This window comes from Pteronotus mesoamericanus, unplaced genomic scaffold (assembly GCF_021234165.1).
Source record: "Pteronotus mesoamericanus isolate MK-2021 breed Mesoamerican mustached bat unplaced genomic scaffold, CSHL_Meso_final scaffold_705, whole genome shotgun sequence".
Lineage (NCBI taxonomy): Eukaryota > Metazoa > Chordata > Mammalia > Chiroptera > Mormoopidae > Pteronotus > Pteronotus mesoamericanus.
In genome coordinates, this window is record NW_026555326.1 from 14,868,047 (window position 1) to 14,883,600 (window position 15,554).

General features: G+C 48.1%; 1 protein-coding gene across 2 annotated transcripts in view; it reads left to right on the top strand.

Moving 5' to 3' along the window:
- Window positions 1–15,554, top strand: part of KCNN3 (potassium calcium-activated channel subfamily N member 3) — a 139,829-nt gene that overhangs the window by 81,510 nt on the left and 42,765 nt on the right. For both annotated transcript variants that reach the window (XM_054562990.1, XM_054562991.1), the window contains exon 3: window positions 4,214–4,632. In XM_054562990.1, the coding sequence (XP_054418965.1) occupies window positions 4,214–4,632 (419 nt within the window). The remainder of the gene's footprint in view (window positions 1–4,213; window positions 4,633–15,554) is intronic.

Sequence of the window (15,554 nt, forward strand, 5' to 3'; positions counted from 1 at the left end):
GTGGGTCGGCAACCTGGGCTGGGCTCAGCCCAGTTGTTCTTCTGTTGGTCTCATGGGGTAGGGGGTGGATGGGTTGCCTCCTGTCACGTAGCTGGTCGAAGACGGCCTCACTCGCATGCCTGGCTGTAAAAAGCAAGCTCCACTGCAGTGACATTTTTCAGACCTCTGCTGCATTACATTTTCTCGTGTCCCATCGGCCACAGCAGGCGCATGGCCAAGTTCAGACTCAAGGGGTTGAGATATATACTGTACACCTTGCTGGGAGAGGGAAAGTCACATGTGAAGGAGCAAACATACAGGATGGGAGGAGCCTATGGCCATTGGGATGAGCTGCCATATGAGGTCTGTGTGACACAGGTCTTCCCGGCACCACTGAAACCCCATCCTGCCCCAAAAGCTTTTCAAGATGGGCCCAATGGTGTCTCCCATGCTAGAGCCACTTGAGATTGTGAGCTGATTTATGGGATATGAGTCTGATTCATGTTTATATCACCACAGGATCCTCACCTATTTGGTTCTTTTTTATTGAGGTACAATTGACAAGATTGTATTTATTTAAAATGTATGATGTGATCATTTCATATACACATACATTGTGAAGCAATGACCACCATCAAGTTAATGAACACATCCGTGACCTCACGTCATTACTTTTTTGTGTGGGTGAGAACACTCAAAATGCACTCTCTTAACAAATTTCAAGTACTATATGGTTCTTACTGATTGTTTTTATTGAATTGAGTTGAGTTGAGTTGCATTGAGTTGGTTCTCCTTTCTAAGTACAAGCTCCTTAAAGGCAAGTTTGGAATTGCTCTGTCACACAAAATCTCCTTTCCAAAGCTCTCAAAGCTCTCAGAATTATACCAACAGGCTGAAATCCCCAGGGCTCTCAGTTAAATGGCAGGAGAATTAGGTCTGGAGCCAGCTCTGTTCAGGGCACTGTCAGGAGACCATAGGCCTTGGCCCTGAAGCCTCTGCAGGCTGGCCATACCCCACATGAGTGAAATCACTGTTTCGGGCTTAGGAGGCAGAAAGACTCAGCAACTTGGAGGACGTGGCTGTCCTTCCCCACCCAGGGAAGCCAGCACACAAGGGGAACACCCAGGCCAGGTCAGGAGGAAACTTGTTTGTCAGCCCCAGGCCCCTGAGGCTTCTGCTCCGTGACAGCCCAGAGTGGGCCGTGCCGGGTCCTGCCCGTATCACCCTAGTGCCCTCTCAGAATTCATCAGGGCAAACAGTCGGGCTGCTCTAGAACTAGGGCTGGGTGGGCAGCCAAGACCAAATGTAGGGGAGGATGGCCCTTTTTTGGAGCTGCTTGCACAGCACCCTCTGCTCCTCTGGTCCAGCACTACTCGAGATCCTGGCTCTAGGTTAACTCTGGGACTTCCTAAGGCTTGAAGATCACCTGCAGCAATTTATTCCAGATTGGACCACCCAGGTGGTGTCTTTCCCATGGTGTAAGCTGAATCATCAGGGACTTCACTAGTTGCAGGCTTAGGAATGAGATTCCTGTAGGAATCTCCATTCTGAGCGGTTAACAGGGGCCACTGGCAAGCTCCTTTTCTTTATATGACACAGCCATCCACTTACTTTATTCACTATAATTCTACTGACTGTCAAGCATAGTCTCAGGCATTGACGAGAGGCGAAATGAGCCAGGCGTGGGTCCTGTCTCCAGAGAGCCCACGTGCCCTGAGAAGACACAAGAGGTAGGAGGTACCAAGCAAGAGGGGCTGCATAAGGCTACAGAATTATGGCTCTTCAGAGCAGAAGACACATCATCTAATCCATCCCTCATTCCTCAGAGGAGGAAACTGAGCCCAAGAGAGGGAGCTTAGTCATCTAAAGTCACACAGTAAGTGGCAGTTATTACTTCACTAAACAAGCATTTACTGAACATCTATAAATTAAGATGTGAGCTGACCCCTGGAGATACCACAGAAAACAAGGAAGATACGGTCCCTGTCCCTTTGGACGTCCAGCTGTGACTGGTGCGTCTCAATCTGGATTGCGCTTTAGAATTAGCTGGGGGGTTTTAAGAAAAGCCCCAGTGCCAGGGCCTCACGCTCACAGATCCAGGTTTGCTTGGACTGGGTGGCCCAGGCACGGGCATTTTTGAGCAAGTTCTCCAACTGATTCTAATCACTTGCAGCCCGGTCGAGAACCGCTGCTCTAGGGGGAAAGAGAGACAAAATCCAAGTAAACACGAATATGTTCACAACTGAGATTTGTAATCTATAAGGAATGAGCAGGGTCCAGAGAGGACGCAGCAGGGCGGGGTGTCTGTTATCTGATACGCTGAGGGAGCTGTGCTTCCAGGGGTCAGATGGGAGCAGGCACAGGCTGTCATCAGAAGGAGCAGCAATGGAATTTTCTGGGACATGTTGCCCACCCTGCACATCCGCAAATCCCTGCACAGGGGCCCTAATGAGCAGAGCCTCTCAATCGGCACCGGGAGGGTTGATTCCCGCCATTCATACGCCGCCACCCCCACTCAACACACTCCCCCCGGCACTGTTTATGAACACTCCCCAGGGCTGCGTCTTAATAATCCCTCACATTATTAGAGTAGTTAGTAAAGCACATTCTGTCTTATTATCTGTAATATTGGATCCCAACACTAATCTCATGAGTGGGCAAGGTCAAGGTTAATAATCCCATAATAGAGATGTGGAAACAGGTTCAGAGAAGCGGCGTGACCCACCTGAGACCACACAGCCAACAACTGGATGTGCGAGACCTCAGTCTAGCTTGCTGGCCTCTGCCTCTGCTCTGCAGGCTGCCCCCACCCGCACTGCGCCAGGAAACTGAAACCGAAGCCGGGCGCCAGAGAGGCCGTGGCAGCAGTGCCCCGGCCCAGAACCGCCCCGGCCCAGAACCTCCCCGTCAGGTAGGGCAGTATGATGCGCCCTCCCTTTAACTTGGATGCCGTACAGTCTTGTTCCCCATCAGGGACTCAAAGGAATCTGTGACTTGTTGCTTCAGCTCCTGCCCAGAGCAAACCCAGTTACTATAGTAACCTGAGGCAGTTCTTATAGATAGAGTGGATGGTTTTCATTTTATATTTGAAGAGTTTGGCCAGGCAGTCACGTTGCCATGGCTTGGCCTGTTGGTGACATTTAGGAGGAGAGGGAACCCTTAGAGCAGCTATTAGGTCTTCCCTGTTTCCACAGACGGTGGAAACGTGTGTCTAGAAACACTCAGGCTTAGCGGCACTGAGGAAAGGGGGTGGGGAGTCTAGGCTGGGTGCGGTGCTGGGTACCCTCTCCTGTTTAGGGATCACCCCCTCCTAATTAGAGCCACCTGGGCTGAGGTGGGCCCCTCAGCCAGTGGCTCCCGTAGTGCCCCCCCCCCATAGTTCCCCCTCTGATCCTCATGCTCAGAGCTGTGTTGTTCAACCCTGAGTCCTCCCGGTGGGACCTCCTTGAGAGGAAAGCTGGGGCCCTTCCCTATATGTGAACCCCAACACGAGCCCGGGCTGGGCGCACAGCTGGTGCTCAGTACATGCTGGTTTCAGCTGCTTCCTCTTTCCCCCTGGCATGACAGCAGGGATCTCGGCTTCACGGAAGGTTAGGGCTGGAAGGGAGCTTAGACATCACGGATTCGAGTCCTTATTCTACAGAAAGTCTGAGACCCCATGCATTAATAATGCTAAAAATAATAATAGCTAATACTTATAGAACGTTTGCTGGGTGCTAGGCTAGGTAGGGTTGGATCGGGATCCAGACCCAGGCAGTTCCTCTCCGTGGCCCGCACCATGAGCGCCCCGCTACTCTGAGTGAGAGCAAAGCACCGCCAGCAAACACTTGCGGGTGCCTTCTCCGAATGGGAAGGGGAGCCTGTGCCAGCCTGTGCCAGCTCACTCACGAAGGAAACGCAACTTTTCATCTCCAGATTCCCCTCCAGGGCTTAGCTCGGGGCCTGGCAGGAGCTTAGGAACTGTTTTTAATACAGATGAGCTATTCCTCCTCCTCTTCCTCAAACAGTCAGGTTGAGGTCACCTTCCAGTAGGAGGGGACATTGGGAAGCAATTTACAGAAGTGGAAGTCCCCAGAGCAACTGTCTCAGCCAGGTCTCCTCGCCCTCTTTGCAGGGCGCTCACCACACAAGCGAGGCTCCAGAGAGGGCCGTGAGGCAGGTCGGCTGCCCTGCCCTCCCTTCTACAGCCTGGGTTCGGTCTTGGCCACACTAATGGGCTCTCTGCTCTCACCAGCTCTTCGTGATTGACAATGGTGCGGATGACTGGCGGATAGCCATGACCTATGAGCGCATCCTCTACATCAGTCTGGAGATGTTGGTGTGCGCCATCCACCCCATCCCCGGCGAGTACAAGTTCTTCTGGACGGCTCGCCTGGCCTTCTCCTACACACCCTCGCGGGCGGAGGCCGATGTGGACATCATCCTGTCCATCCCCATGTTCCTGCGCCTGTACCTGATCGCACGCGTCATGCTGCTGCACAGCAAGCTCTTCACGGATGCCTCATCCCGCAGCATCGGGGCCCTCAACAAGATCAACTTCAACACCCGCTTTGTCATGAAGACCCTCATGACCATCTGCCCGGGCACCGTGCTGCTGGTGTTCAGCATCTCGCTGTGGATCATTGCGGCCTGGACCGTCCGCGTCTGCGAAAGGTATTCCTGCGGGTCGCGTTCTCCACTCAGCCCTCGTCTTCTGAGCACAGAGCTGCACAGAGTAGGGGAGGGAGGAGGAGCAGGGTGCCAGGATGTGTATGCCTGTTGGAAGAGATGGGCAGCGCCCACACACCTCAAAGGAGAAAATGGGAAAGGGGAGGGCGCAGTCAGGCTGGACATGAACTGCAACGTGGGAACACTGAAACCAAGGTAAGCTGGGGAAATGCATGTACAATATTACTCCTGTTCTGTTCCCTCTTTGTAAACCAAAATGCATCAACTCATTCTAGTTACATCGTTAAACTTTTTCTGGTTATAATACAGCAGTTTTTGTATTATTTGTTCCTATTGGAAATGAACTACGTTCACTAACATTTTAGAGGCTCTGAGGAGTCCTACAGTAATGAAACGGGTTTGATTTCATTCAGTCCAGATTTTCTCAAAAGTATTCACCCACAAACACTTTTCAGTGTATAACATTGCTGATGCCTCACTACTCAAAGTCCGGTCCACAGACCCGCAGCGTCAGCCTTCCTGGGTGCTTGTTAGAATGCCGAGCCTCAGGCCTCACCCCAGGACTCCTGAATGGAATCCACATTTTAACAAGTTCACTAGTGATTTGTGCGCACTTTAAAGTTGGAGAGGCTCTGTACTGATGGAACATACTTTGAGAAACATTGTTTTAGGAGGCTGGTGGTTGGGCAGTGTCTCAGGAGAGCAGTTTGTGGGAGAGTAGGGGGATAGAGCCTAATAGCACTAACAAAAAATAGGGGGATATAGCTCTGACAAAATGCCAGCCCCTCAGAACTGCCACCACCGAACCCAAGGTTGGACTGTCTCCTTCCACTGCAACCCTCAAGCTGCCCTTGGTGACTTCTCTCCCTTTCTGGCTGATCCTGGATATTCATTTTAATCTGATTTCACATGTAGGGTCTGAGCACCTAGGTTAGAAACCTGGATTCTGTTTCGAAGTAACTACGAGACCTTGGGCAAGTCACTTAACCTCCCTGGCCTCAGTGTCCTCATCTTAAAATAAGGATCTCTTGAGATAAAAGGAAGATATGTTCACTCAAGAGGTTATTTCTATACGTTGGGAGGCTTGGTCAAGCACCTTGTGTAATTTACATCAGCAGTCCCCAACTTTTTGGCACCAGGGACCAGTTTCAGGGAAGACAATTTTCCACGGAGGTTTGTGGAGGTGTGGGGGTGGGACAGGAGACGTAGCTCAGGTGGTAATGCCAGTGAAGCTTTGCCTGCGCTCTTGCTGTTGCTCCTCTCTTGTTGTGCAGCCCAGTTCCTACCAAGCCATGGACTGTACCAGTCCGCAGCCTGGGGTTGGGAACCCCTGACTTACATGCATCCTGGTAGTCGCCCTTAATTCCTCAACACATACAATTGCATTGCTAAATCTTCCATGCACCAGTGTCTGTCCCAGCAGAGATAAACAAAAGAAGTCTGAAGGAGAGTTAGCTTAAGAACATCTTAAGTGGGTAGTTGAGAAAGATTTCCCACCTATTTTGAGATGTTCTGTTTGCAGACATTTCTTTCAGATACTTGGCTAGCAGACACACAGTCAAACTAAGGGTGTTCTTCTGCAGTAGGACAAGGGCCCTTAAGCCTGGCAAGGTCAGTCTCTGTGAGCCAGTACATATTTGGGGGACATTTCTCACATACAAATCCCCAGAGACATGCAACACCCACCTATTCAGAGCCCCACCATTACTCAATAGCTGATGTTGCAACATCTGCTCTACTTGAGACCATACTTCACGATGCTTCAAAGCTTCATGAACCTCCTCTGGTAAGCAGACGCTCTTTCTGCAATGGAGAGAGCGTGTGCTTGGGTTCCAACCCCCAACTCCTCACAGTACTCCTAGCTGCTAACAATTTCGTGCCAGTCACTTTACCTCTCTGGGCCTCAGTTTTCTCATCTGCAAGCTGGGGATAATAATACCTACTTTACAGAATTTGTTGTCAAGTTAAACAAGATAGTGGATGTGAACCGAACACTGAAATACAACAGAGTGAAAATTAATAGTAATAATAGAGATACCTCGATAACTCTTGGGAATTTTGTGGCTGCCTTCTTATGGTTAGAACACACCAATTCCTACCATATATAAGCCTATTCTCTTCCTTTCTAAGATATTGAAGCGGAGTCTTCTAACAACAACAGTAATTGAATTTGCATAGCCCTTTAAGGTGTTTGATATTTCAGATGAGCAAATGGGCTGAACGTGGGCAAAGTAACTGCAGGTGAAATTTCATTGTTTACTGAACATGTAACAAATGCCAGTGACTATTTTTTACTGGGAAATAATCGTGTTTCAAAGTGCATAGTTTGCAAAGTACTCTGTGGCACTTAATTTAGCATTGAATGGTCATGTAAGGCCTCTGTCCACAGACATGACCGACAGGTCCTAGCTGAAGTCCAATGCAAAGGCACAGAGAAACAATGAGCAAATCAGCAGCTCACCTAAAGTTTCCCTTTCTCCTTTGAAAAGGCCCTTCAACCAAAAGGCTCCGCTTAGCTCTAACATGAGGTATATTAAAACCACGGTGGGTGTTCCTATTGCTCCTGCTTTTCAGGAGTGTAGCCTGTGCCAGTTCTAGGCGAGTTGTTTCCTGTGTTATCTCTGTTTGCCCCATAATAGACCTATGCCAGAGATAGCATGATGGCCCCCATTTTAAAGTCCAGGAAACAGAGGTAAAAGTACCAGCCCAAGGTCGCTGCCAGTAATGTAAAGCCAAAACTTGAACTTGATTCTGACTCTGAACTTTACATTTATCTCACTACCCAAGGCTGAATCCCATGCTTGCAGGGAAACTGGCTTAGACTCTCCTGGCCATTTCCCCATCCGAGAGTCTCACAGCCACAGAGACTGCACTTCAATCCCAGTCTTGCCGTTTTGTCCACCTCTGACGTCTATACGCTTAACTGTTTTATTGCTCTGTCTTCAGGGCTGACTTCATGTTCAATTCAAACAGATCCGAGTGTGGTGGATACCGTGGTGCATCACCCACATGCCTCCCCCAGGCCCAGGCCCCCATCCCCTCAGCTGGGGTTGTCTGCTATGGCCGAGTCCTCGCCCAGAGCTGCCCTGGCCGAAAGGCGTGGCCTCAGCCAAGGTCGAGCCCCCTGCCCAGGGCAGCAAGCATCTGGGGACTTGTCAGTGCAGGAGTTCAAAGCCCCAGCCGCTTCACTTCCAGCAAGGCCACGAGGCTCCAGACTCCCTGAGGGGGTCACTGGAGGCCCCTGTTGCGACTTCCCAGCGCTTTTCTCCCTCCGCCCAGTGCTACTTCCTCGCTCCTCACTGGTGTGAATCCTCAGCGCAGCCCCAGCAAACTTCTTGCATCCCAGTCTCAGAGTCTTGGAGACTCTCTCCCAGGAACCTGACCTGTAGAACTCTGAAAATGTGTATGAATAAATATGTTTTTTTTCTTAATCAGGCAGCACACTTCTCTTTAAAAAGACCGAGCAATTTCTTTCAGAATCAGCCTTCGATTGCCTTTAAGCAAGATTGGCAGAGGCCTCGAGGCAGGAATTTACCCACCTGAGACTGGATAGAGACCAGAAGAGGGGCTGCTCTGGGGGACTGACGCCCCAGACTGGGGCAGGAGGGCGAGGTGGGCAAGATGACCTTGATCTCTCTCAGCCTCACCTGTTAATGATCCTGTCATCTTAGCAGAGAGAGTAAATGACTTGCGCAGGGTCACGGGACAGCGTGACAGGTTCTAGGAAAACCCCCGCCTGCTGACGACGCCTGGAGCTGGGCTTGTTCACATTCCAGGCGGCTTCCGTCAGCCTGGACTTATCTCTACTTGTATACACACTCTTCTGGAGTTGCTATGGAAATCCCGCTTCAGCAAGACGTATTTCGAAAGACATTTCTCATGTCTTGGGCTGGCTTTTATGTGACGATAAAGGTTTTTCACATTTCCTCCTTCCAAGCAGGGAGGGGGAATTAGCAATCACTCGGGACAGCCTGCTGTTGGGAGGACAGCAGCCGGTTGCGGGGAGGGTCTTGACAACAGCAGGCTTGTTTTCCTTGGACCCCAGTGGGGCATTACATCACGGGTTCTGAGGCCTGACAGCTGTGGTGCTCGGCATTCTCTGGGATTCTCCTGGCCGCTTGCCCGCCTCCCACAGGCCGCCCAGAGCCCATCTGAGGAACCTCCTCATGAAACATATCCCATGCTGAGCAGCCTTGCTGGTGGAGGGACCTTCATCGCCCCAGTGCCGAGGGTGGCAGGTTGGGGAAGCAGACCTCCCTGGCACACCCTGAGCAGAGGTCTGCCAGCTCACACGCGTGTGTTTGTCTCCACTGGAGGAGTAGCCAGGCCTCCTATAATATTGATAAAGTGGGCTGAGCCTGGCTCTTGTGAGCAGAGCCAGGTTTTGTAAATGACTTAACGGCCTCTTGAATGGATTCCCTTTGGGCTCTTCCCTCCTGAGGCCTGAAGCCATAACACATGGACTGACTCAGCATCTCTAGCCTATTGACAGGACTCTGGTGATGATGCTATGAAGTTTCATCTTTTTCTTGTTATTGTATCAAAATGAGAAATTTGACTCTGGAGAGCTGGCCCCTGGAACTGAAACTGAAGAAAAAGACAATCAGCCACCCATTCTTTCTCCCATTAAAACAGAGCCATCCCCATTATAAGAGAGACGACAAGAGGCTTCCCTCCTGCACTCTCTCTGTCTCCATCTCAGACACACAGCGCTGGACCAACCGGAAGCCAGGGAGCGGGAAACTCCCTCCTCCCACAGACCCTCCCGCCACTGGCGGGGCCTTCACCTCCAAGGGCGCAGGAGCGAGACCATGTGCGAGACAAACGCACTGCATCAGGGCATGGGAACCCCCAAGCAGGGCTGGTGTGCTGGGTGGGCTCAGCTGAGAAGAGCCTTAGGACCCATGGCTGAGGACTGTGGTTTCTCATGGCCCCTTGGGTTTGAGGCCCAACCTCCAATGTGGACCGTATGCGGGGATCCCAGGAACAATGGGATGCAATGATCAGAACTTCTAGTCATAGTTATTTTTATCTAAAAAATTAGCCCTGCTAATATTTTGATATGTAGGTAGACAGTAATGTGTGGGTACAATTTATAATCAACATACATGTAGCAGGGTGAGAGCACATGCTCAAAAATTCTTTACTACTAAGAGTTCATGATTTTAAAGGTTTGTAAATCATTGGTTTGGGGTATCAGAGGGCTAGTTAGTGGGGATCGTATCCAGCCACACTGGATGAAGCCTGCTAGACCCAGGAACCGTGTGGTCTAGTTAGAGAAGGAGGTTAGCACCTCATAGGGCAGAGGAACTGCCTAAGGCAATCCCGCCGCCTGTGCCAGGCCTGAACAGATCACTGTCATTCAAAGATGAATTTCATGGCAGGGGCTGGGAGGAGAGTGAGGAAGGGAGACAGGACATGAGGGGAGGGAAAGGGATCCTACGTGAGGCCTTTGAAACTACTCTGCAGCATCAAGAAAGAGGAAAATAATCCTGGAGATGCAGAATGTTTAATTATGAGGAACACAAAGCAACCTCAGAACATTCTTGGGCACCCCTCACAGGGCGTAAGGAGATGTGGTCTCTGCAATGGAGAAGAGCGGGCAGCCGTGAAATGAAAACCTGTCTGTCTCACATAAGCATAGGGTTCCAGGACACTAAAATTGTCTTAGCAAAACAAACAAACAAACAAAAAAAAACCCCACCACACCGGGGACACTGAATTTTTTAAAAATGTGGAATGTAAAGAACAAACTTAAAAGTTCTCTCTGAATGTAGAAGACAAGAATGAGAACAAAGACATGAGAGAAGAGGGTGAATGGGAACAAACTTAAGCTATAGAATCAAGACTAAACCCTAGAATTAGAGTTATTTTTGGAGGAAGAAATCAGAATAATTTGGCCAAACGCATAATCAAGGACATGCATGAAGAAAACTTCTCCAGAATTGGCAGGTTGAGTGGTGCTGGGGATGTTATGATTTGGTAGATCATAAGGCTTTCTGTTTTCCTGTTAGAATTGGAGGAAGTGTTTTTTTTTTCCTGGAAAAATTTACTGAGTCAGAAAGTTAAGTAATTCTAGAAGTACACAGGGCAGATTTTTCCTCAGAAACCCTAAATCCCAGGAGATGTTAGGGCATTACTGCCATTCACATGAGGAAACAAGAAAAACAAGTCATTCTTGGAGTTTTGTGGATGCAGGAGGTAAACAACCTACACTTTGTGGGGAGCTTGCCTATCAGCTGACCGAGGGATGAATCACAGTTAAGATCTCCAGAATAGACCAGTGCGAAAGAAAGACAAGTGGACAGCACTGAAATCAGGGAACATGAAATCCAGATAACACTCAAGCATGGCTGCAAAACCACATTCTAGAAAAAACTAGATTCTAGAAGGGATAACTGTTTGAAATAAAAACAGTAATTCCATAATAATTAGAGGCTTGCAAACTCTCAGATTAAAAAGTTGAGAGAGAAGGCCAAATCCGTACCAGAGCTCTGTGAGGTACAGGGGTTATTATTATCTCCATCCCACATGTGAGGAAATTGAGGCACAGAGAGGTTAAGCAGTGTCCTTTGGGTCACAGAGCCAGGGTATGGCAGGCCTGAGGCCGCAGCCCCCTACCTGAAAGCCTCGCTGTTGCCTGCCCTGAGACTGTGTGCTTTCCACATCTCTGGATATTTGTACAACAGACGGAAAAATAAAGGAAGCAGGAAGGAAGAAGTTAAAAACAGAATGCATGAAACAAGATGGGAGAAAACCAAACTTAAAATTCATAGCAATCAACAAAATTGAGTTTACTTCCTCTATTATAAGACAATACATCTTATTTAGATAGGATTTAAAAGCAAAATTTAATTTCTTGCTGTTTACAAAAGAGGCACCCTAAACAGAAAGACCAAGAAAAATAAATGAATAACAAAGATTTATTAGGTAAGTGCAAATGAAAGGGCAATTGAATAGGAATCATCATTTTAAACCAAGTTGAATTCAAAGAAAAAACCATCAAATGGTTCAAACAACTTTAATAGAAATAAAAAGCCTAACCATGGTAAAACTTTGAACCTCTATGCAAAAATAAATAAATAAGGAGGTTGAGAATCTAAATTATAAAATGCTTTAATTAACTGACAAATATTGAACTTTGTAGCCTATAAACAAATAATACATATCTATTTTAAGTATTCATGGAACATTTACAAAAGTCAGTTAACTTAGCCACACATTTCACAACATCTGAAAAAAGTATTCAGATATATGTTCTAACTACAAGGCCAGAAGCCCATAAAACCTCAACTAAAAAACACTTTTTGGGGGGTCTTTTAAGGCAATCTTCTTAATTACAACCTGCTCACAAGAGAATTATTCAAACTACTACTTAAAAGCTTACAATGACAACTCTGTATATCAAAACTTAGGGTATGACCAAAGTTGTACTCAGATGAAAAATATCCTTAATGTTTTTCAGTTAAAAAAATGAAGCAAGAACATAAATTGAATTCATTAAAAGAACAAAACAAACTTTAGGAGAACAGATTAAGTTTAAAACAAAGGCAAAGACAGGAATTAATGGATTAAAAAACAGAATTTATAAATGTAAAAGATACTGTTGTCTAATAAATCTAATTAAGAAAAAAGTTAGGGAACACACAAAATTAGAAATGTTAAGGGGGAGAACTACTGATTCTGAGGATGTTTTAATTAATGAGACCTCGCTTAACTTTTTTTTTTTTTAATAAAGAGAAGACCATTGAAGGGAACTTTCTCTACTCGATATTAAAATGTCTTATAAAACTCAAGTAATTAAGTCCCTGTAGCACCACTGAAAAATCAGTAATGATAGATCAATGAAACCTAATGGGAAATGCTGAAGCAAATCCTACTATGTAGAACGTAATATATGAGAAAGAAAACCAGTTAGGAAGCAAGAGATTATTTAATAAATGCTAATGGGATGATAGGATATTTGGATGAAAAATCAAATTAGAACCCCACCTCTTACCTGCCACCAAAATAAGTTATAGGCGGAGTAAGAGGTACATGAAGAACTATGAACAAGCTCTAGAAAACAAAGTGAATACTTAATCAATTCTGAGATGGAAAAGAACCAGTAAGCATACAGTGTCTCCAGCAGTAGAGAATCAGAAACCAAGTAACAGTCCAGGATTTAAAATGGTTAAAGAAAGTACAGCATATCCTTAAGATGGGTAGTTAGGCAACAGTTTTTAAAAAATCAGCCTTTTGAAGACTATAATAAGGAAGGAATATAGTGATATGATATTTGAAAAAGGGGCATACAAAATAGTTTTATATAGGATGTTATCAACTTAAAATATATAGATATTATGCATAGAAAATTCTTGGAATATGTGTGTAAATATTAAGCTGTTTTCTCTGTGGGATGGTACATGTGATTTTTCATTACATTGTATTGTATTTTCTACAATGAGAATGCATGTCAATATATGTGCATTTGTTTGTTTTATGGAAAGAGGTAGCATTGGTTTTTTTTCTTCCTCCACAAAAACCCTCTTTTCATCTTCCACAGGAACACTGTTGTATTTCCACAGCGTTTGGAAAGTAATGTTCAATGGCTCGGTGTTGGCAAATAATTCTCTCAAAAAAGCGCAATGAAAGTTCCTTGCTGAGGGGTTCCCTTCTGACCTAGCAGCTAGTGTGGTTTTGGAAGACAGGGAAGCGGAGACCCACCCCCAGCAGCCCCACACCGCACCCACCCACCCCTCCCCGGGCCGTGGGTCACTTAGAGCCCTCCGTGGCCGCGGGACGTTTATGGCAGGACCAGTGTCCAGGCAGGTGGAATTCTGCCGGTGGACGGCGATGGGAGGCACGGCTCCTTCAGCCCTTCAGCACCGCCTCTGGGCCCACCGCGCCGTGGTGGCCCAGCGGGTCGGGAGACACCGCCTGTCAGCAGGTGGTTCCCGCACTGCCAAGGCCCTTAGGCGGCTGGTGAGCGGTTGGACCGGGGCTCGCTCCGCCAGCGGGTGCGGGGCGCGGGGCGGGGCTCGAACTCGGGGTGGCAGGGCAGGGTGTCCATGGGCAGGGGCGGGCCGCCCGGGTGTTGAAGTTCAGTCCTCCAGTGGCGCGGGCGCCTGCGTGCAGCCGGGAGTGGCGGCAGGGCCGGGCGCTCTGCCGCAGGGCCGCCTCTCATGCCGGCCCCTGGCAGCACTCCGGTCTTAGCTCCTGCACAGGTTTTACGTTTCTTCCCCGCCTTACTCCTTCGCAGCCCCCTTTCTCTGTTATTCCTGATTCAACCATTCTTTCCTCTTTCCCATTTGCAGTAATTTTGTGCTCTTTGACACGTAAACATGGAAACCCTTCATTTGTGACAAGTTTCTTGTACTTTCATTTATAGTAAAGAATAACATATTACCTACATTTTAATTAATGAATGACACCTATTAGGAGAATCAAGAACTGGGGAAATAAGGAAATTTTCCGTAAAATTAGCATTCCAAAGCAGTAAGTTTGGGGCAGTGTGGGTGCAAAGTGAACTCCATATTGCATTGTGAAACCATTCCATTTTCCCAGACGGATCAATCCCCAAGTTACGCCAGCCTGTATGACACTAAAGCCTGCATTTCTCTCTACTCTCTGTGCTGGGAAGTGATCCACGATGGTTTGCTGCTTCCAGGATCTTTGCCTTAGGTAAATGCAGCTAAGTGCCAGGTTCTAAATGCCGGTTCTTTCTCCGGGTGGGAAGGATTACCCAACCTTTCACCGCCAGGGATCCAAGAGAAAATTAAGCCCTACAAAAATGGTCTGGAATGACCATTCTGCCAAGGATGGCACACAGCTAAGTACCGTGCTAGATGTATCGCAGAGAAGTTGCTTTTCTTTTCCAATGGATGCCTAAGGTTCTTGGTTGACTCCTCATCCCCTGGGACCAGTATAAAGGGCTGCAGAACTAGGAGGAGACAGTGTCACAAATCCTACTAGGGTGAGCGTCCTTAGAGAGTGCTAAGGTAAGGGAAAGGGAAGGGTTCCTGTCACCTTGCCAGCCACATCTATTTATGGGCTGACATTAGTCAAGACAGGAAATCCATATTATGCCAACTTTGGGTTGTTTTGTTTTGTTTGCCCCTGGTGATCCCATTGTGCTGTGCATCGGCCGTGCTGCCATCTGCCAGCAAGGGACTGGCCCCTCACCCACAGGCCTCCTCACGTGTTCGGGGGCCGAGACGGTCTCACGTGGGTTCTCTCCGCCACCTTGTTCTTTCTACTGCTCTGGCTGGTGTGGAGCCCCGCATTTCCGCCTCTCACAGTCCAGCCACGGAAAGATTTTTCCCTAAGATTTCTCCTTCCATTTAGTACAGACTCCTTCATTCCGAGACTTGGCCCCCAGCCCCCGAGGCTGAGCTGGGAGGGAGTGTGGGCGAGAGCATGCTGTACTGCAAATGGCACCTCACTGAGTACCCCCCCACTCCCCTCTGCCTAGATGCCTGCTACCCCTCCCCATGCACTGCCCAGGAGTTCAGGCACAACCATAGTCTCTCAGTGGCTTGGGAGTAGTGGGCCTGTGCACCTTCCAGCCCTAACACCCTTGTCATTTTGTCCTCCCAAGAGGCTCTTGGGAGCAGCCCACTGACAAAGCCCCCGCAGGCTGGTCCAGACACACTGAGACAGGTCTGATAGGCTCTGCCACCCCCCGTAACAGAGGGGGTCACAGCATCTAGTTAGTAAAACTCCTTTTGAAAAAATTTAAATATGTTTCAGCTGAGCCAACACATATTAGCAGCTGCATCATGCACCAGAGGCTGAGCCCCATGGTGGGTACAGCCTCAGCTCAGGGTAAAAGGACAGTTTGGCTTCTGGTTCTACCATTTACCCTGCACACTGTAAGTGTACTTAATTTGACCAGAATCATGCTCCTTCTATTGAATACTCCTTGA